The sequence below is a fragment of the Sardina pilchardus genome, chromosome 15 (genome assembly GCF_963854185.1).
Source record: "Sardina pilchardus chromosome 15, fSarPil1.1, whole genome shotgun sequence".
Taxonomy (NCBI): domain Eukaryota; kingdom Metazoa; phylum Chordata; class Actinopteri; order Clupeiformes; family Clupeidae; genus Sardina; species Sardina pilchardus.
In genome coordinates, this window is record NC_085008.1 from 17,888,782 (window position 1) to 17,910,965 (window position 22,184).

General features: G+C 47.1%; 1 protein-coding gene across 1 annotated transcript in view; it reads right to left on the reverse strand.

Annotated features, from left to right (window-relative positions):
• oca2 (oculocutaneous albinism II) overlaps positions 1–22,184 on the reverse strand; it is an 81,395-nt gene that overhangs the window by 55,558 nt on the left and 3,653 nt on the right. Inside the window, exons 2-12 of the mRNA XM_062556320.1 lie at positions 19,550–19,648; positions 17,638–17,844; positions 16,807–16,864; positions 16,360–16,432; positions 15,614–15,774; positions 15,103–15,185; positions 13,612–13,765; positions 7,973–8,044; positions 7,095–7,160; positions 6,038–6,094; positions 3,775–3,899 (exon numbers count right to left, since the gene is read on the reverse strand). Coding sequence (XP_062412304.1) covers positions 3,775–3,899; positions 6,038–6,094; positions 7,095–7,160; positions 7,973–8,044; positions 13,612–13,765; positions 15,103–15,185; positions 15,614–15,774; positions 16,360–16,432; positions 16,807–16,864; positions 17,638–17,844; positions 19,550–19,648 — 1,155 coding nt within the window. The remainder of the gene's footprint in view (positions 1–3,774; positions 3,900–6,037; positions 6,095–7,094; positions 7,161–7,972; positions 8,045–13,611; positions 13,766–15,102; positions 15,186–15,613; positions 15,775–16,359; positions 16,433–16,806; positions 16,865–17,637; positions 17,845–19,549; positions 19,649–22,184) is intronic.

Consider the following 22,184-nt stretch of genomic DNA (forward strand, 5'->3'; position numbering starts at 1 on the left):
GAGAGACAGAGGTGGTGACAGGAGAGTAGAGGAAGGTGTGGAGAGAGTCTGTCTCGGGGACCTGCCCTCATCCATCACGGCACGCGCGCCACCTTCCACACGGCTCCACAAAGCCTGCACACAAACACCAGCGCAGGGCCACCACCTGGCCTGGGAGGGTGAACCTCACTACTGACCTGGGACCAGTGCAGGAGGGGAAAAGAGCTTTTCTTCAAAGAGACATAGAATTACTATGGGAACAATCAGAAGTGGGAACCCGTAAGTCAAACTAATACCTTTATTTTTTTTATTTTTTTTTGGCGGATACCAGGGACCAGAGCGGAACCGCTGAGGGCAGACAGGGGGCTAAATCCTGATCCACTGACCCGAGGGCCCCTCCGTCCCAGGTGCTACTGACATCAATCAGTGCTCCAAAGCGGGGCACTTAGGTGGAGTTTACATGGGTAAATATCCAGCTGTGCCGCAGGAGAAACTGGAGCCAAACGCAGAGCCCGCAGGAGACAACACCGGCAGATAAAAGTCTCGGGCGAGCAGAGAAACCACTTCAAAAGGACCCGCGCTCCCGATTATAATTGCCCTTTCTTAATTGAGAGACGTGCTCTGTGTGTGAGACTCATCGATACATCCAAGGCTGTGCAATACATCTCTTTCTGAGAGAGAGAGAGAGAGAGGAGGAGAGAGAGATTTCTCCTTCCTTCTGATGAAGTCCTTCAGATAAATACACTTTCCTGAAAGTGACTGAACTAATGGCCACTTTCCACGGGCGTCTCGATTCAGGGTTCTCATCCTAATGACCCGCGTTACTTCAGACCCATTTCAACTAGGCTTTGATGCGGCCTGATAGACAGTTTGACAAATGACAGTTTGATGAAAGCTGACAAACCGGCGACGGGCAGCAAATCTACGGGCGGAGAGAGGCGACATTGGTGTACACAGCGGCATGAAAAGCAGCCCCAGCCTGTCTGCACTCTCTCAAACCCCCACCACACAACATCCCACCCCCAACACACACACACAAACACACACACACACACACACACACACACACACACACACACACACACGCACACACACACAGTCCAACTCTACTGAAGTCTGACGTATTCATATTGAAAAGTGGGCTGAGCTATTCATCCTCCATCTCATTCTCAAGAGGAAGTGTCTCCATCACAGCCTTCAGGGCACAGGAAGGAGTTCAACCTTCAGTGCGCGCACGGCAAAAAAAACTCACGACTTACTTCAGGTGCGTTACGCGCCTGCAGCCAAAGTGCAGATGAGTCGAAGTGAAAACACTCAAAACACTCAACACACTCAAATGAACGTGTTGGCAACAACACAAACCGTGTTGTCCCTATCAGGACACAGAGATGTGTTAAAAAAGAAAAACACAAGTTGTGTTGCTTTCAACACATTCTATCTAAGAGTGAATCTGCATAACTGAACTATACGGCTTCTCTATAGCTTCCTCTAAACACAACTTATGATCTCTATCCTCTCGCAGAAAACATGGCAGCGGCTAATTATGTCGGAATATCATTCTCCCGCTCTGTCAGAACGTTCCGTGGTTGGGGGGGGGGGGGGGGGGGTGAGAGGAGAGAAAATGGAATGAAACGGAGCGAGAGAGAGAATGATGAGGCGGGTGGCGCTCGTCGAGACGGAGAGCGCAACCTCACATCTCCTCGCATGAGGCTCAAAGGCAGCTAGCCGCCCAGAGGAGTCCTGCGCGCCAAACGCCCTCCAGGACTCTCTCTCTCTCTCTGTCTGTCTCTCTCTCTCTCTCTCTCTCTCTCTCTCTCTCTCTCTCTCTCTCTCTCTCTGTCTGTCTGTCTCTCTCTCTCTGTTTCTCTCTCTCTGTCTGTCTGTCTCTCTCTCTCTCTCTCTCTCTCTCTCTCAGGGAACAAACTCCTTTTATTAAGCAGGCGCCTAATTGCATTCAAAGAGCATCTAAATGCTATGAGCCCTGTGCTCCACCCGCAGAGTCAGAGGAGAGGGAGGGCAAGGACTGGAAAGCCGTAAAAAAGAGAGCGGCGGAAGAGAAAGAGAGAGAGAGAGAGAGAAAGAGAGAGAGAGAGCAAGGGAATGAGAGAGAATGTATGAATGAAAATGAGATGTAGTATCCTCAAATGGGACAACATTGTGTGCGGTCACACACAGTCTGCAAAAACGCAATCAATTTGAACAACCTCTGCGCGCACAGCGTTTGTTGCATCTGAATAAAACTCACTGAGGGCCTGGGTGGGGGGCCCATGTGTGTGTGTGTGTGTGTGTGTGTGTGTGTGTGTGTGTGTGTGTGTGTGTGTGTGTGTGTGTGTGTGTGAGAGAGAAATCTCATTTGGAACGGGCAGGTGAGCGGGCAGGGATTCCATTCCGCTCGTCCAGCGGCACACGCCTGACAGCTCTAATCAATCTAGGGTGAGGAGCGAGAGCGGCAGATTAAATTAGAGACAGGTGTGTGTGTGTGTGTGTGTATGTGTGTGTGTGTGTGTGTGTGTATGTGCGTATGCGTGTGCATGTGCGTGTGTTAGTGTTGCATAATGCACTGACGCTAAAAAAGTATCATGATGCCGACCTTTAAAAACAATACGATTGTGTGTGTGTGTGCATGTTTAAATAAAAGCTGTGTCCTGTGTGTGCTGGCAGGGCTCTGTTTCCACTATCTGACATGCTCCATGCATACACAGTGGCCTTGACAACTTCCTTTTTTTTCTTCTCATAAACACAGCAACTCAATGGCAGTGACCAAATGAGAGGCATGGCTATAGCATGGCATGGCTTGTTTAGATCTTACTGTATATGACACAAAATGCCACACAACTTCTTGCACAGGTCAGGCAATGGTTCTTTCCAAACTGGACTACTGTGATTCATTGTTCACTGGCCTGCCTGCTTGTGCAGTAAGACCATGACAGTTGATTCAGAATGTAAGTGTAACTATACAGTAACTACTGTAACTATTGACAGCGATAGCAAGGCCACATACACAACATAACTAAAAACCAAACAAAAATAATTTCAAGGCAATTTAGACCAAGAGAGGCAAACATCGAACTCGGCAAAGCACCTTAGAGACATGCTGACTCGTGCAAGAAGAATGACAGGTTAGCGAATGTGATAAATAACATAATTATGCTCAAGCATATGTCTTCAAATTATAGACAATTATATACAACTGTAGCAAACAAACTTTTTGGTGACAAAGCAATTAACAACAGTGATCTTTTAAGTTCAGCCTACTTACAGACTGTGGTGAAGATGTTCAAACATGATGTTTTAGTCTCTGACTACAGTACATATCGTTTCAGTATTGACATCAAGATATTTATTGCAGATATTGTGTCGAAGTGATAATTTGGATATTGTGACAACTGTAGTGTGTGTGTGTGTGTGTGTGTGTGTGTGTGTGTGTGTGTGTGCATGTTCCCCTGTTAATCCCTAGAATGAAAACCCACAAGAGCTTATGGTTTACAAGCTCTATTTATTGCACTTACAACCACCTCCAGACCATGCATACCCCACCCTACGCAGTTGTAAGCTAGTGTAATGATGGAGGATTGCTTTGTCATTTTCACACAATTTGTGTTACTGTATTTTGTCATTCATTCATTCACTCATTCAATGTCCCATTCTTTTGAATGTTTTAGCTATTTTATTTCCATTCACCTTGAGTGAAAACCATTTTGGCACAACAACACGTCTATGTTTTTCCAGTATAAACGTGATATATAAAATAAAGCGAGCAAATGAAGTGACTTGTGGCCCGGCTGCGTACAGTACCTGATGGTGACCGGCGTGAAGAGCATCATGGTGGTGACGTTATCCAGGAAGGCAGAGAGGATGGCGGCGATCAGGCAGAGAATGATGATCATGGGCCACACTCGGCCCCGGGACAGCTGGTAGGCCTGCGAGAGCAGAATGGGGGGGGGGGGGGATCGGTCATTAGCCAGCCGCTTCAGCAATGAAGAATGAGCCCTGAATACATACACCACACGTCACCCAAAATTAGGAGCACAATAAACAACAGCAGCGAGTTGGGTGGCTTGTTTGTGCCTTGACCATGTTCGTTCTACTCAAAACCAATTAGTGGGGAACTATAAAAGCAGTGGTTGCTCGGATCTGATGGGATATTTTAGCCGTAATATTTGTGTTTTTGTTTTGTTCACTTATTTTTTACCCCCCACCCCCTTTGTTCTGACAATTCATGTTATCAGCGATTTAATTTGATCAACAAAAGCAATTATGTGGGAAACATTCAAACAAATCTCATTAATGACAAGAAAAGGAAAAAAAAAACATTTTAATCCCCAAAAGACTGGTAGGAAAGGTAGCAAATTATTGTTTCATGTTCTTGATTTCAACTGCTTTTCTTTAGTTGCCATGCAAAAAAAGTTGCCAGCGAGCAGCCAGGCAGCCGTAACTCTGCGTTGACGCTCCAATTTGTTTAATTCCGACCCACAGAACCTTCCAGAGAGAAGCGAGCCCCAGCAACGAGACCACTGCTGGTGTGAGGGCATCTCCATAGAGACATTAACTTAGCTGTCAGGAATCAGCGTAATCAAGTGCCATTATGGGGGTGTTACATCTACCCTACGACGTCGCCTGGCCCTAATCGAAAAGGTAGCAATCAGGGACTGAACGCACACACACACACACACACACACACACACACACACACACACACACACACACGCTTGCAATCAGGGTGTATTCATTCGCTCGACTACACTCACAAACTGAGTATACTCCCCTAAAAGAAAACTTAGTCGCTCTCCTCTAACAAATGGCTAGAGGCTCACAGTCAGGCTCACACAGTACTGAGAGTTGCCGGAATATGAGCACTTCCATGAAAGCGCAAACACCTCGGCCAGGTCACCCCAATCCCTCTGCAGAACACAAGGCCCCATGAAAGTGCAAACACCTCGGCCAGGTCACCCCAATCCCTCTGCAGAACACAAGGCCCTATGAGGGCGCAAACACCTCGGCCAGGTCACCCCAATCCCTCTGCAGAACACAAGGCCCCCATTACCGTTCAGTTCAGACGCAGACCACAGGTGTGCGTGCCTTCCCTCAGATGAGAATGAGGCACTTGGACTTTGGACAGGAAGGTCATCTTTGAGCTGATATGTTAATTTCAGAGTGCCTGACCTTGTGGAGAGAGGGGCTTCGTATTCATGAGTCCCCCCCCCCCCCCCCCCCACACACACACCAACCCCCTCTCAGATGGCGTTCTACGGCACAGAGAGAGAGAGAGAGGCGGCCCGTGTGTTACCTGAAGGACGGAGGTGTCAGGCACTCACTCGCTCCCCCCGCGCCGCCTGCCATTAATTCTGCACGAGGGTTTCACGTGGCAGGGTTCAGAGGCCACTTAACAGCATCCTAACGGGATTTCCATCCCATACACACACACACACACACACACACACACACACACACACACGCCCTTCAGCCACCCCCCCAACACACACACACACACACACCGCCTGTTAGGAGTCCAGAATGATGCACGTCTCTGTCACGTCCGGTGGCCCGCTTTCCTATGATTCATGGGCATTTTTATAGCACTTGAAAAGATTTGTTCGCGCTAATTTCGTTTAGCAACCGTTCGCGGGGCCTCGATATCTCCCCGTGAGGTCTCAGATAAATCACTTTTTAACATGACCGCTCCCCCAGCCTGAGGGAGAAATGACTGATAGCTGATTTGCTCCAAGGCCTGCTGGGCACAGCAGCATACAAGACCTCACCTATACACGGCAAACGTAATAAACAACAGAGTTTCTTCCACTACGGAATAAACATGAGCGTTTTAAGAAACATCGGCACACGTGGTTTGCTTGGATGTGAGATTAAGTGCATCCTCATCAAGCGTAAAGGATGCATTCTGGGATGTGTGTAACTCTGTCCAGTCCTTGAAGCACGGCCATGTCCGGAGGCTTTCGTCACTGAGGACGCACGACGGCAGAGGAGCCTCAAGCGAGAGGCTGGCCTGAGACTGGAGACACAAATCAAACCCATTCACGCAAGGACACGGCGATGAGTTTACCTTCACGGCACAGTAGTCAAAGAAGCCCGTCTCGGAGAATATGGCCACCAAGATCATCTGAAAGGCAAAATGTGACAAAAGAAATAATAAGACCCTTGAAAAAAACAAACTGTACTCTCACACAGTGAGGGTTTGTTGAGGAAACTTCAAAAGTGGGACAAAGAAAGAGCTTGTTATGTTCTTAACTACCCATTTACAAGTCCTCTCAAGAGAGCATAGCCACAAGGGTATTGGTCTGAAAATAAAAGCAATACTCGAAACAGGAAAGACATTAGAAAAAACTCTCTTAAATGTCCTAATTAATTAAATAAAAGCAATTTGTCCTCTTTTATTCTGAGTTTTCAGGCCTTTTTTCATGTTCACGAATCATGCTGACTTCCTCTTTATAGCACAGGGATTAATCCCTGATGGGTTGGCACACAGTGAGCAGCACACATCCTGTTGTCTATCGCCATTCCGAGCCGGAAAAACGAGAAAAGTTGAAATTTCATCCATTTTTCAAATCATATTTATAAATCTCATTCTGTGCAATTGTTGTTCGGGCTGCTTCTGGATCAGCGAGCGCGTGGAGAATCGGGTGGAGGCGCGTTGGCTTTCATTCTGCTCCGGTTCTCTCGCGTAACTACTTTTAGCATGTAGTCATCGCCACTTTGCATCAGGAGTGATTGGACGGGCGTGTTGCCATGGAGACAGGCTTTGAAACACATCGGGACCTCGAAGAGATCGGCTCTCGCAGTAAGACATGAGAGGATGGGGAGGCTTTGGTGGAGCGACGTGCTTGTTGCTTTTCGGTGCCAGAGATGAGTGGGGGGGGGGGGGGGAAACACGAACGCATACGCACGCTCGAGTTAAACAATATCACAGGCCTTGTTGTGTTTTTTTTTCCTTTCTCCCATCCTCTTTTGTTTTTTCTCTTTGAAGGTGAATGGGATTCGTTTCATGTTTGCGATGCTGAGGATGCGGCTTGACAAGTGCCCTGACAGCAGCACTTCACAGGAAAGCATATATTTAGAGTGGAGGAAGAGACGCGTGCCACGACGAGGAGGTCTCAACTCACCATCCCGAACAACAAAGCCAGGGTCTCGTAGTCGATCCACTCCACCACCGTCATCAGGCTGGGCCTCTGAGGGACAGAGAGAGAGAGGGAGAGAGGGAGAGAGAGAGAGAGAGAGAGAGGGAGGAGAGAGAAAGACAGAGGGCGAGACCACCAATAAATATCACTCTGTCCTCTTGGTCTCAGAGTAATTACCAGCTGGCTCTCTCTGAACTCACTAGACAATGCAACAGGGACCAAAGTTTCGCTCATTACTCATACTGCTCTTGTTCTAAGTTTAATGGTCTATTAGCTGCCTCCGGGGTGTCAGCGAGTTTTCAAATCTCTCACTGGCCAGCAGTTCAGCTGAAAGAGCCCACTCTGCTCAGGATTAACCATTCATCATGAAACGTAGCCGTATCCTCTGGCTCGAGTGGACCAGAGAAAAGGAGCTGTTGTTTCAAATCTTTTTTTTTTTTGTTTATGATTGCATTAAATACGATGTGACTAAAGCTAAGCCACCCCCCACCCACGCACCCCATCCAACCCCCGCACACACGCACATGCGCGCACGCACACACACACACACATACACACACACACACACACACACACACACATATGCACACTCCAATCTCACATGTGCTTAATTGCATTCTCCAGGCAGTCGAGTAAAATAAGCCCACTCTCTCCACGGCCTTAATGATGAAACGTGAATGCCTCTCTCTATCCCCCCTCTCTTCATCTCTCTCTCTCTCCCTCTCTTTCTTTCTCATTCTCAGCTATTGAGACGTAATGGCTATCTGGGTTTTTATGGCTAATTGATAAGTCTCCAAAAGCTCATCGCTTGCAATCAAGAGTGGAGTCATTATCAGCGAGTAACAGACGAGCAGAAGCCGTACATCTCCGACGAAGGCCAGGGCCGCCAGGGCCGCCAGGGATCCCAGCATGGCCGCCAGTGTCCGATGGACGATCTGCAGACGGAGACAAGACAGAGAACAGAACAGAACAGTCCGTTAGCGACACTGCACTCTACTGCATGGTCGCGGGCATCCACTTTTATGTACACAGCAAACAGTTACGCCAGCTGACAGGAAGACCCACATATCATGAGTGCATCCTACTATTCTTACAAATCACTGCATTACATGGGCATGACCTTCTATACACACAGCCCTACAAGGGTGAACTTAATACTGACAAAATGGTTAAGAGTGCATGGTTTTGGATGTACATATGTGCAAGTGTGCTTGTATGTACTGTACAGTACGTATGGACTGCGCATTACACAAGGAACTCAAGATGTTCCTCTTACTGTATGCAACTTTACTCAGTTCCCTACCTGAACACCAACAAAAACAACATAACATAAGAGCTCCCCTGATGCCTACCATGGAGACCCCCCTTGTGGGCCAATCTTTAGTCTTTTATCAGCAGCAGATGCTTTTATCTAAAGAACCTCACGATGCAGTGCAAGGCTTTGGGGAACATATCCGCGCAAGCGCCTTAAGGCAATTTGACCCTCAAACCCTGGCCCGCTCAGGCACCATGCACTACCAGATGAGTTACTGGGAGGCTGGATGAATTATGCACCGCGAGGGAAATGGGATTTCAAACACATAGGCTATCTCTATAGACCCATCCACACGGTGGACTATGCTCTGGTAGAGCGGCCAGTCACACAGCACGTCACACTATGTCACCGGCGTTATTATGCTCCCCTGAAAAGGTGTCCTGATTCGCCCGGCTTTATGATATAGTAAAGGGGTTTGTTGGAGACTTGAAAGGCCTATTTTCCTGTAAGTGGTTCCAGCGCTGGAGAAGTGAAAGCACGGGGCATGTTTCCCCAGGGAGAAATGACTGGCTTCATCAAGACAGAGGCGGAAAAAAAAAGACTGAGAAAAAGACAGGAAAAGGGGCGATGAAAAAAGATTGAGGAAATATGAAAAAAAAAAAAAAAAACATTACTCCCAGGCTGAGCGGGAGTATTTTTTCCAAAGATATGATTACGCCGGAGGCCCATTGTCGAGCGAAATGACCGTAATTAGCAGCTAACAGTGCGGGCAGCCCCCCTCGCGACGCTCCGCGCCCGCTCATTGTTCCCAAAAGTTTGGGGCTCCGAGCACCGTCATCACCCAACTCCGTGAGACAAAGCTCCGGAGGAACAGTGTGCACCGGGGGCTCTCTGGCAATTTTCCCTCTGATGAAGCGCGTTGACCCAGGACCGCACTGACAGGCAGAGACTCCGCCACCTCCATCACCACCTCCATCACCACCTCCATCACCACCTCCACCACCACCACCACCACTTTCATTGTGGGGAGTGGAGAAGGGAAGAAGACACTCCGTGCTTTATTTAGCAGTAGGTGACAGTGGCACGGGTTCATTACCAGACACAGCAATCAAAGAGAGGTGCAAGAGAGGGAAGGGGGAGGAGAAAAAGAGAAGAAACGAGACGACGCGAAAGGAGGTGAGGAGAGGAGAGGAGAGGAGAGGAGAGGAGAGGAGAGGGAGGTGGTGTCGCGGTGAAGGGCCCCGCTGGCAAATGAGAGTAGCCCCTCGGAGGCACATCTCGTCTGAGTCTCCCTGTCATTTCCCGCCCGTGAAGGTAGCAATTCAGGTAATGCTGTGATTGCGAGGTACATCCTGCCTGCCCCGGTCCCCCACAAGCCCACGTTCAAAACACAATTAATTGACAATGAGGCTGCGGTGAGTTTCACATTTAGAATTTTTTCGTGTATGTGTATGGTCTGTAACTTGAAGCATGACTCCAGTTTAAACATAATGATATACATTTCATACAAATTTGATTTCGTCTTCCTCCATACTCTGTGCATTCCATGTATTTTTTATGCCCTGTTCCTATTCATAGTCACAATTCCCACTGTCAATTGCCTTTTATACTGCCAGTGTTTTCTACATCTGTCGCCCTGCTGGTTGGGGACATGCATATATAAAGCCCATATACTGTATTTATGTATGTATTATGTATGTGTTATGTAGCATATAATGTGTGTATTTATACACATATTTTTCTCACACCGAAGGCACCCTGTGGACATCAATCCATATCTAAAAGGGACACTGGACTGTCACCATGGCACAGAGGGTGTTAAGTGTGAGATCGGACAAGTCCGGGCCAGTCCAGGCCATGAACCGCGGGCACTGAGTATTCAAGCCGGCATGGTCACGATCATAGACTACCCCTGCTGCTACCTGTCCTGTGGCCAAACCAATATGCGCCTCACCCTGTCGCATGTTTAATAGATAGCTCTCTGAGTGACCATCTGAATTGCAAATAGCAGTGCGCCATTTTTTTTTTTTTTTTAACATTCGAAAGAACATTCCACGGGAGCCGATTTAAAGAGTTGCCAATTTCAAGAGGTGCCGATTTAAAGAGCACCACACACCCAGAGGGGCGATATTCTTCAGCCTTTATTCGTAACGGATAACTATGTTTCAAAAGAAACATAGTGTACACCGCAGCAGACAGAAGTCACACAAGTGGCTGTTGGAGCGAACCACCATTTCTAGCACCAGGATGAGGGGAAAAGCTGCTCCCGTCCAGGCTGGTCTGCCACCTCCCCCTTTCACTCTCATTACCCCCTGCAGGGCCTGATAACCTGTCCCCTAAGCACCATTAGCACAGGAACAGATGGAACGCTCTCCCAAACCTGCCCTATCATCCTTAGGATGGGAAGAGGGCTCAGCGGGGACACATGCTAAGCCACCGGCGTCCAAGTCCATTATACGATCTGTTACAGTACTGTATGTTTCAAAGGTACAGTACTGTACGTGGGGTCTTGTTATTGAAGTCTTTTGAAATCAGGGAGGAAGTTGGGTTTTTTTTCCGTTTTTTTTTTTAATTTATCAACGCAATGCACAGCGCTCAAGGTGAATTTCACTAAATCCCCCCGTTCCACTGGGATAGCCACAAAGAGAAAGCGTATACTACAATCATGTATGATGCATTTGGTCATGAAACATTGAGCGTGGTGGAGAACATGTCTGCCTGATCGGGCAGAAAATAGAAAAGCCCGGGTGCTTCCCCGCCATCTTTATTTCATGGAAACACACACACAAAAAGAAAAAGAAAGAAAAAAAAGAAGCAAAGAACTAGGTCACCAACTGCACACTGAAGGGTTGGAAGTGTTTCTGGGTTGAGGGGCTGGAGGCTTTCGGACCGACCGCCATGCCAAAGAAACCTCCGGAGCCCAATAACAACACTTGCTTAGAGACACATGGAAATGAAAGGGCAAGTCTGTCGGATTGAAGTGGGGGAAAGGGCAATTAGTAGAGTCAGGGGTCTTACAGGGTCTTAAAACGCAAGCCATTCCCTTACTCTAGCATCAGAGAGGACAAGAGGAGTCAGGTCTGTCATGGTCTTAAACAGAAGAATGCAAAGGTTATGAAGCTCTAATTGTGTCTCAGCCAGGCACAAAGACAGAAATATACAGAGTGAGAGAGAAAGAGAGAAAGAGAGAGAGAAAGAGAGAAAGAGAGAGAGAAAGAAAGAGGGAGAGCAAATGTGCAAATGTCCATATCATACTGTATGTGTATGCCTGTGCCTGTGTGTGTGTGTGCAAATGCGTGTGTGTCCGTGGAAAAGAGATAGCAGCAGAAGAAGGCAGAGGGAAAAACAGAAACAGAGAAAGAAAAGGTGAAGATCCCCATTGTTCTTCGCAATATGACGGAGAGAGAGAGAGAGTTAAGTGAAACAAAACTGGAGCATGTGGAAACTTTCCGACTGTCGTAATGTGTTTAACAAAAGCCCATCAGCCTTCTCTTCCTTCACAATGGCCTAATTACGGACTACGGGACTGTACGGCACCTCACGTTTTCCCCAAAGAACAAACAGGAATAATTAGAACATGGAGTACCCCACCGTTCTCTCGGTTCTCCAGGCGTCAGATAATACATTGTTGTCACACAGGAGCCTTCTGAAAAAAGGAGAGGGGGTGTGGGGGTAAAAAGCCCGTTCCAAAACTGCAAAAAGACAAACTCAAGGTTTTCTTTTTCACGTGGGCATCCACCAAGGGTATACATCCTTGAAAAGAAGATCTACTGCTCAGCAGTCACAAAGGATGTACCGCTAATTAGGCAGGCCTACAATTAAAAGCTTCGGGAAGATGCTCGCTTGTGTCTGTGAGACTAGGCGGTCTGTTTGTATACTTCCATTCACAGTTTGTCCTTCTATCCACTTTCGGAAGCTCTAATAAAAAAAGGATGGATTTTCCTATCTGCTTTTATTTGCAGATGTACAGTAGCCAAGCAACTCAGACTCGCACATTGAAATGAGTCCTTGTGTCCAGCTGTCTCTGCACTGTGCAGTGGTTGGGGAAAAAAACATCCTCAGACCTCTGGTTGAGAAGGGCACACATGGGCTTTTAATGTAATTACGTGAAATTCAGCTCTGTGCGCCTGAATGGAAGGGCACTGACTTACTCTCTGTAGAGATGCAGGGAGAGAGGGATGGAGGGAGAGAGGGATGGAGAGAGGAAGGGAAAGAGGGAAGGAGACTCAAAAAAAAGAAAAAAAAGAGCGGGAGAAATCAATATCGGTCTTGAACTCATCTCTCGGTTTCGGCGCAGGACCCTTTCATCATTCTCAGCTCAGTGTTAATGCATCGCACTGACACCGGGAGCTCCGGGCATGGCCACCGTCTAAGGCGAAGTGGACAGTACGTCTGACTGACCACGGCCGTGCTCTCGAGAAGCCTGCCAGGCAAAGCCTCTACACAGAGCGAGGGGAGAACGGCTCTCTCCGCATCAGAGGGATCAGTGACCTCTAGTGGTGAGTAGGAGACAGTGCCTCTGAGCATTAAAAGCAGATATGGAGAGCTCTGTTTTAACAGGCATCTGACTTACAGACATCTTATTTTCCATCGTGTAAAACCCAAATTCATCTGCTTTGCTAAATGCTATTGTACGTTGGCACCAACATAGAGACCATTTTGCATCTGACTAGAGATCATCTGAGAGTGTCACAAAGACTAATTCTCCTGAAACGGATTGTTCCCTCTGCTCTCTGTACTTAGTCAAGGTGCCTCTTCATGTTTAGAGACACCATGTTTCTTTACAGCTCAGCAGTTTCCTCCAATATGTCAATAGCTCGTCGTCATCTCAGAGCCAAACAGACCCAGCTTCTCTCCGGGCATTTCGCTCGGCTGCGTGGAGAGGGAACTTTTTACCCGCTGTGATCTGGGCTATGATATAAATAGCCCCACACGGTTTATAATTGGCCATCGGCTGGAGCCGTGTGTGTAAACCCACGCACCTCCGCCGCGAGAACACAAACACGTAGGCGGACGAGATAAATAATAGTGCTCGGCGAACGGTACGGGCCGGGGATGAACTTTCTCGTGAGTAAATAACACCGGCGTCTGTCAACAAAGGGCGAGGCAACAACGCCGCGCAGAGCAAACAGCCACAGCCTGGACCACAGCTGGAGGTGAGGCTGGATGCTGGATGTTAGAACTCAGGGGGGTGGTGGTGCAGGTGGAGGTGGTGGGTGCGGGTGGTGGTGGTGGTGGGATTTTTACCTCGAAGATGATGAGCACGTAGACCCCAGCCAGGATGATTCCAGCCATGAGCACCTGCGTTTCCACGGTAGCGAAGAGGGCCTGGTGAGTCATGGAGAGGGGCACCACCTGGCTGTCCAGCAGAAAGGCCTGCACCGTGATTACCACCGGAGAACTGGAAGAGAGAGAGAGAGAGAGAGAGAGAGAAAGAGAGAGAAGGAGAGAGAGTGGGAGAGAGAGAGTGAGAGAGAGAGAGAAAGAGAGAGAGTGAGAGAGTGTGAGAGAAACAGTGAGAGAGAGAGAGAAAGAGAGAGAGAGTGTGAGAGAGAGAGAAAAAGAGAAAGAGAGAGAGAGAGAGAGAGAGAAAGAAAGTCAGTGTGTCTGTCTAATCACATCTCGGCTCCAGCCCAGTGATAGCGGATATTGGCCTGGGGACAAAAGGCCGGAGCCCTGTGTTCCCCGCACTCATTACGGACAGAGCGCCCGCCGATTTGCATCTTTTCATATCAGCCGGGGACCCGCACCCACCCACGCAATCTACAGCAGGAGTCGCTCGGCTCAGCTCAACTCGGCACAGCTCAGCTGCCTCCGTCCTGTCAATGCCAGGAGATCAGGAGAGATGTGGATGCCACGCCCTCAGGGAGAGGCTCCGCTGGGGGGGGTGGCGGGTGGGAAGCTGGGACCCAGTGATTGGCCACAGGCACAGCAGGGTGCCAGGCAGAGGGGATTTCTGATTTAAACTACATTCACAAGTTCATTCACACTTTTCACTTCCATAATAATAAGAATCTTCAATGATAATCTCTACTGAAAGAAGCGCAGCACTAGGCTTAATCCATGTTCAGGAAAATGGCCACACAATGCCATTCACATTCACATTCACATTCATATCGACATTCAGCCTACAGCAGGTCTGGACACTGGTCCAGTTGGCCTCCTTCAGACGTATCAAGCTGTGTGGGCAGTGTTTGGTGTCTGGGGACTACTATACACATAGAGGTCAGGCTTTGCTGTGGACCTAACTGGCACGGTTCCATCTATGCTGAGCTTTTCCACATGAGGGGGCATTATGAATACACCCGGAAGTGTGAACAAACTAGGATTAGACTGGACAGCTTTCCACAAGCCTCCTCACCGACACCTAACCAACCGACAGAAAGTTCCGGTTCGCGCTCGGCTCCCTGACAAGCGGGCAGCATTAAAGTAACTCAGCGAAGTCCGTGAAACTTTAATCGAATGGGAAACATTATCTCCCCTTCATTTCTCTGGGTGTTAAGATGACAGCATTATGAGAGCAATAAAATTCCCCATTTAAAGTAACCTGCTATCATAACTCATTAAGTTTATATCCGCGCTAATACAGAGCAGTTGGCCCATAGCAGCTAATGGCTACTGGCTGGGGCCCACTGCGAAGGGAAGGGAGAGACAGAGACATCAAAGCATTTGCCTTTTTTTAATACACTCGATGGAGTTTTTTGCCCAGTGTGGCGGGAGCGGATGATGGGGCCGTACCTGCTCAGCATCTCAAATGTCCTCGTCCTAACGATCTGGTCGCTCCGCTGAGAGTGCAGGGGGATGCTCCAATTATAGACGACCTGTGGGAGAGGTTGGGCTCAATGAATTGAACGCGGTGGGGGCTTCGGGCTTATTGGAGAGATTCATTTATTTCAATGTGCACTCAGTCAGGGTAGAGCAGGGGAGAAGGTTTAATATTCCGCTGCAATTATGTGATCTGTGTGCCGTTTTTTTTTTCCCCGGCAAATATTACCACAATATCCAACGTACAAATTAGCCATTGGTATTAATGATGCATCTTCTACATGTGCCCAGTACATTCAACTGGTAAATGCTGGGAGATTCAGAACACTGAGTGAAAATGATACCGGTACTAAACGTGTGAAATGTAGTTGCTAATTTTTAACTAGAGGGGGGTACACTGCATGTGGTGTTGTCTGTGTGACTGGTCAACATGGGCACGCTGGATGTGACTGGTCAGTTGGTTTAGGGCCAAAAGGTCACTGACCTGCTGTGCACGCCTCCTACGAGGCCCCACCTCCTCGGTCTGCTCGATCTGGACGAGGATGTAGTCCCCGGACGTGGGAATGCCCTCAGCCCGGGCCAGAAACGGCCCGCCCATCTGTAGCTTCAGCTGGGAGTTGCCACGGAAATCTGTCAGGTTCATAGCTGTGAGACGCCAAAGCTCAAGAAACATAACATCAGATGTTTGGGTGCACTTATGAACTAATCCTCCATTAGTTTGGTCTGTTTTAGAGGGGGAACATTGTATGAGGGTGGCATGGCAAGGGCTTCAACAATGACTGCATCTGTTTTGATATGCAATTGTTTGGCAAAAAATAATGGTGGTAAGCACATCGATATGGAGAAAATCTCGCACACTGTCCATTACGCATGCCTAACATTTATTCACAGCGTTTCAGAAATGTAGACCTTCCTCAGGTGAATTTTCAGGTAAGCACATCTATCTCAGATCATCACAATGCAGGTTCTGAGATATATGTGAAAGTGGTTTTACATTGGACAACAATGACAACACAATGCCAAGCAACAACGTACTAGGATGAATTCACCCCTATTGATTCTGTGCCAAAGCAAAGACGGGCCCGGGCCAGACGTGAGCCAGACTCGTCTCAAACTCTGCAGTTAGCTAGGACATCGCCTTTGTCAGGCACCTGTGCTGCAGCTGAGCCTGCGTCTGGCCCTTCAGGACGTGAATAAGAGCGCTGGGCGTTACAGGCTATGGGAGGATACAGTAGCTCTCTGTGGAGGAGACGGCCAGCATCGTCCAGGGGTTCTCTCGATCAGGGTACATGCTGAATAACAGCTGACAACACACAGAGCAGAGACAGGGAAACTCATTCACAGTCAACTCACACAGAATTTCAATTTCATCTTAAACTAACGTTTAACTAACGTCTCACACTTTTACACACAGATACATCAAGTATTATCTTTATTGTAAGGTTATGGTTATGGTTATGGTTATGCTATTTGTCCAATGCAACATACAGTACAAATAAAAACGATACAATAATTAATTTAAAAGGTACAGAAGCTTTACGACCAAATACAGTAATAATTCTTCTTCTTTTGACTTACAGAAAGCTTAGTGTGTACTTTGTGACTGGTATCAGGCCTGTGAGGCATCCAAATGTAATGTGTCTTTCAAAAGTCTACCATAGGGAAGAGAGGACTTACCGAACACAGGACCACAATGATGAAGATAGTGAAGGTTTTAAACACCTTTAAGCCATACCTGTGAAAGAGAGAGTGCATTCATCATCCTGGAAGGGTACACACAGATTCCCCACATAATGTATGGGATCAGGGTGTTGGGGAAAAGCAGGATAACATAATTTATGGACAGATCAGCAATCATCCAGCCATTATCCATGACAGCAAAACATATGACCACGTTCTTAATGACAATTAAAGTAAACAAGGACCAAGTGACACATTAAAAATGCGAAGCAACAGTGGCTCTTCCAGCCATTTCCCCCAGCTAAATTAATCATGTGCCAAAATGCTCCTGTCACTTATGACACACTGCCTGCCTCCTCTGCACACTCTTGGTGTGACTTTCCAAAATGGCCCTGTCAAACACCATTTCCAATCACAAACATCTTCACACGCGAGTGTGTGTGTGTGTGTGTGTGTGTGTGTGTGTGTGTGTGTGTGTGTGTGTGTGTGTGTGTGTGTGCGTGCGTGTGCGTGTGTGCGTGTGTGTGTGTGTACGCTCGCTCTCACACAAGAAACTCCCATCATATTTATTGCAGGCGCTTCTGAGAATATGCTACCAGTTAAAAACTGTCTTTTTTTTTAGAGTTGAGTTGGTTTCTCTCTCTCTTTCTCGTTCTCACTCATCGCCTCCCACTCTGTTTCTTGTCCTCTTTATTCTTCTCACTTTTATTGTTCTACACAAACACACACACACACACACAAAAACATTTCTTATTTTTCGTGCTCTCAATCAACTGAGACCAGTGTGGACTGGACACATTCCAATCCGTTTAGACGCCGGGCTCTTACCGGACGTTGCTGGACAGCTTGAAGTTCAGGTGCCGGTTGTCCAGCAGGTCGTACTTCTCCGAGGACCAGGAGCGGGAGAGACCACTGCCACCGCCGGCCGCCTCACCGGCCAGGCGGCACTTCCTCTCGGCCTCGGTGGAGCTGCCGTCCAGCGAAGACTCCTCGCCACCAGGGAAGCTGGGGTCGTGCAAGGTCATGTAGGTAATGCTGCAAAACAGAGAGCCAGACTGGACAAGTCACACTCCTCATCACGGTAAAATGTCACGGGCACATAACCGGGGGACTGTGGTATTTGGAACCAGTAATTTGGGCCCTTTCTTTGGCAAACACTCAAAGCTCAACCTCAAAGGTCACCAAGACAAATCAAATGGCATGGCCAAGTTAAGACGTATAATGGAAATGTTTAAGTGCTCCACAGATGATATTACAATATTGGTTTAAAAACTAAGAAAATAGACAGATCAAATGTAAATTGGGTAAATAAACCACAAATCAGTCCACATAATAAGCCTAGTAGTTCTATATTAAACACAAAATATTCCTTCCCACACTTCTCATCCAAACAAAAGGTGTTTTTTTTCAATTATGTCAGCTTATTATGGGTAATTACATGAGCTTTACTCGACTACAAAAACATCTTACCACAACAAAAACAACATTAAGTTCCTCTGTAATAATAAAAAAAAAACAGGAACATCCCCCGTTTTCATTGAAATGAAAGGAGCAATATGAAATGCCCAATGGTTCTCCTGCTCTGTGGCTGTGACATGAAGTGATAATGCCGACATGATCAAGTACATTACAGCAAAAGAGCTCACACCTGTGAGACATTAAAAAAATCCTCTCAACCTCTATGTCAGATTGTGTTGACCTCGTATGAAACTACTGCTTAATATTCCGACGCTAAAAGTCGGTCAGTATTACATAAAAGAATATTTCAAGGGTTTCTGAGGACATGAATGAACTTCAGCAGACAGACTTGCATTCGAAATGCTCGACAGATCATTTCTAGAGGCTTACATTGAATGCTTTTTTTAATGAACAAATCAATATATGTAATATAATTGTCATAGCAAAGGCAAGTTTCTCCTACAAGAGACTGAGTTTGACAGTACTACAAAGAAAAAACTGCATCTCTCTGGACTAAGACAGGATCAGTGTGTGTTGCTTTTCTGCATATATTCAGATTACTCACACAGCGACTGTGTGGCTACACTCAAAGACAGCAACAATAGTCTGTGTGGATGTGCCCTTGACCCTAATGCCCAGGTGTGTTTGGTTTAATTAAAGGCCACTGAGAGATGGGGGTCATCTTATAGACTGTGTGTTCAAAAAAAAAAAAAAATTCTGACTAAACTGCATTATCCTCTGCTCCAATGGACACTAAATGGAGTGAAGGTCAGTCTTTTCCATTACTGAATGTTAAAACATGCAATTATGGATATGGTTTGCCATAAAAAGCCTCCCAGCATGTTTTTTTTTCCTTCTTTTTTCTAGCAAACAGGAGAAAGTGTGTGAAGAGGACTTTTTTAAGAGATTGAGGGCCTTGGTTTCTCTTTCTATGGAGGAACTTGCTTCCACAAAGTTTTTTTGGGGATAAAAATGTCAAGGGGTCATTCAAATTAAATTCTCATTGACTTATGTCAAGGTCAGAAACAACTTCAAGTTTCACCTTCATCAAATTTGAAATTCAAAAATGTTCATGGTCGATGAAAGTGCAGTGCCGTTCTACCATGAATGGGTTTCACCTTGACAAATTGAAAGATTTCACCTGAGAACTTCATATGAAAGGACTGTTCATGGTCGCCATGTCACATACATGTCACAGAAAAATACAAAGTCTATCATTAATTCATGTTCAGATTTAATGAGTCCTCTAAAGGGAGAACTGAGAGTAATCAGCACAGCATACCTATCATCCGGGGAGAGCTTCAGAAGAGGAGACCTCTCTGTTGAGTGTTTGGCCTGGTTTGTCTTTCCTCGCAGGAAACTGACCACACTGAAGCTGTGACTGAAAGGGAAACATAACATGAATGTGTAAGTGTGTTACATTTACATGTAGGCCTACTCATTTAGCAGACACTTTTATTCAAAGCGACTTACAAAAATGAGGAATAACATGTAAGCAACAATGCAGTGCCCTTCAGTAGCAATTATCTATCAGTACTATTATATGAGGATGAGAGTGCAGACGTGTGTGTGTGTGTGTGTGTGTGTGTGTGTGCCTGTGTGTGTGTGTATCTGTGTCTGTGTCCATGTCTGTGTGTGTGTGTGCCTGTGTGTGTGTGTATCTGTGTCTGTGTCCATGTCTGTGTGTGTATGTGTGTGTGTGTATGACTTTCTATCTTGACACCTCATGGTTGACAGTATACTGCGTAGCATCACACGTAGCACAGCAAGTCCACAAATAACAAATGACTGACCTTCTCCCCTACTTCATACCAGGCAAGGAACACGAACACAAATTGCACTTTCGTTCTTAGTTCATCTTAGCTCTTAGCTCACACTATGCGTTCGCTCTTTCAGTCCTCATCAGTATGCTCCCCCACGCCCTGCATGGATTTACCTGTACAAACTACAGACCCCCCAAAAAAATCAACTGACTGAGGAATGTACAGTATTGAGCCCTGAACTGGCACGGAACCAGCAAAAGCCACATAAGATCCATTACTGAAGCTCTTGGCATCAGAGGAAGAGGAGAGGTCACTGCTGCCCTTGACTCATTTAGAGCCAGTGGAGCAGAGCCAGAGAAAAGCCTTTCGCTGCGTCCCCTATGCCCACAAAGAGACGTGAAGGCTTACTCTGCTAACAGCCCTCCGGGTTTAGTGTCTCACCGGTTCCTGATGGAGAAAGTCTTAAATCGAACTTGCCAAATACACCGACCAAACATTATTCTCATTCCTGGGCAAATATACAAATTCTTCACTGTATATTTGAAAATAGATCTACAGTAAATGTAAATCAAATTACCTTATACTGCATACGGCATATCCAATCTACATTCAACTTACAACTAGCATGGAAAAAGACCAACGACTGCACTCTCTGTGTCTCAGCTCTAGCTCATCTCACATGTGCGTGTGTGTGTGTGTGTGTGTGTGTGTGTGTGTGTGTGTGTGTGTGTGTGTGTGTGTGTGTGTGTGTGTGTGTGTGTGTGTGAGTGTGTGTGTGTGTGTGTGTGTGTGTGTGTGTGTGTGTGTGTGTGTGTGTGTGTGTGTGTCTGTGTGTCTGTGTGTGTGTGTGTGTGTGTGTGTGTGTGTGTGTGTGTGTGTGTGTGTGTGTGTGTATGTGTGTGTGTGTGTGTGTGTATGTGTGTGTGTGTGTGTGTGTGTGTGTGTGTGTGTGTGTGTCTGTCTGTGTGTGTGTGTGTGTGTGTGTGTGTGTGTGTGTGTGTTTGTGTGTGTGTGTGTGTGTGTGTGTTGTGTGTGTGCGGCCGGCTGTTGTGCAGGTAGACAAGCCGCTGGTGACATGGCTCTCTCCAGGGAATCATTAGAGTGCGCTCTGTGTGGACAGACACTCTTGACATGCCCCCGGGGTATGTGTGAGTGTTTGTGTGTGTGTGTGTGTGTGTGTGCGTGTGTGTGTGTGTGTGGATGTAGGGGTGTGCAGATGTACCACGCCTGCTCCCATCGCCCCGCTCTCCGCCTCATCAAGGGCGTCAACAACGACGGCAGCGGCAGCCGTCAACAGTGCTCTGACTCTCTCTCTCTCTCCCTCTCTCTCTCTCTCTCTCTCTCAGCCTCTCTCTGGAGCTATTCCTGTCCTCTGCACCTCACACTGATGAAATGAAAGCTTGACCCAGTCAGAGATTACAAGTGCAGACAATAAGGCACTCAAAACACAACAGTTGCCCCCATACAGGTACTGGGAACTGGGCAAAAAAAACAATAATATTCCCACAGCAAGACCGGCACCTGGCAGATACACGCTGACTTTCATGATGCCTACATGATTACAATGCCTAAATGGTGCATGGCATTGTTAAGGTTTTTATGTTCATGAATGCGTTGAGCCTGTCATCTTGTTCTCCGAACATAGATTAAATTCACCCTGATCCACACAAGGAGGTCATGCATGCATCTGAGCAGGTGACTGAAAAGGGAGGCTTAACACACCACCACACTGTGAGCCAGAACATCTTTTTTATTAATAGTGCTTAAAAATAGGCTACTGAAATCTATTTTCCCCGACAGCAGCAGTCAGTGTGTGGGCCGGATCTCAGCTGAGTCTGGGCCAGAACCAGCGGTTCTCTGCGAAGGAACCCCAGTGTCTCCAGGGACTTCAGCGAGGAAGGAAGGAGGTACAGTAAGAGCTTCTGGCTCTTTCCCACTGTGTCTTCAACTGAAGCAGCCTCACATATTGCTGAGGTTAAACTTTTGTTCTGCCGGGGAAAATTTTAAAAAATGCTGACACTGCAAACGGCTAACAAGTTAATGAGCGTTTTACTGTCTACTTAATGATCCCCCTACAGTCCTAAAATTACGGCTCACGTCAGACAAGAAGCTACCCACTTCAAGCATTACAATCAATTAGTGCTTAATTTTATG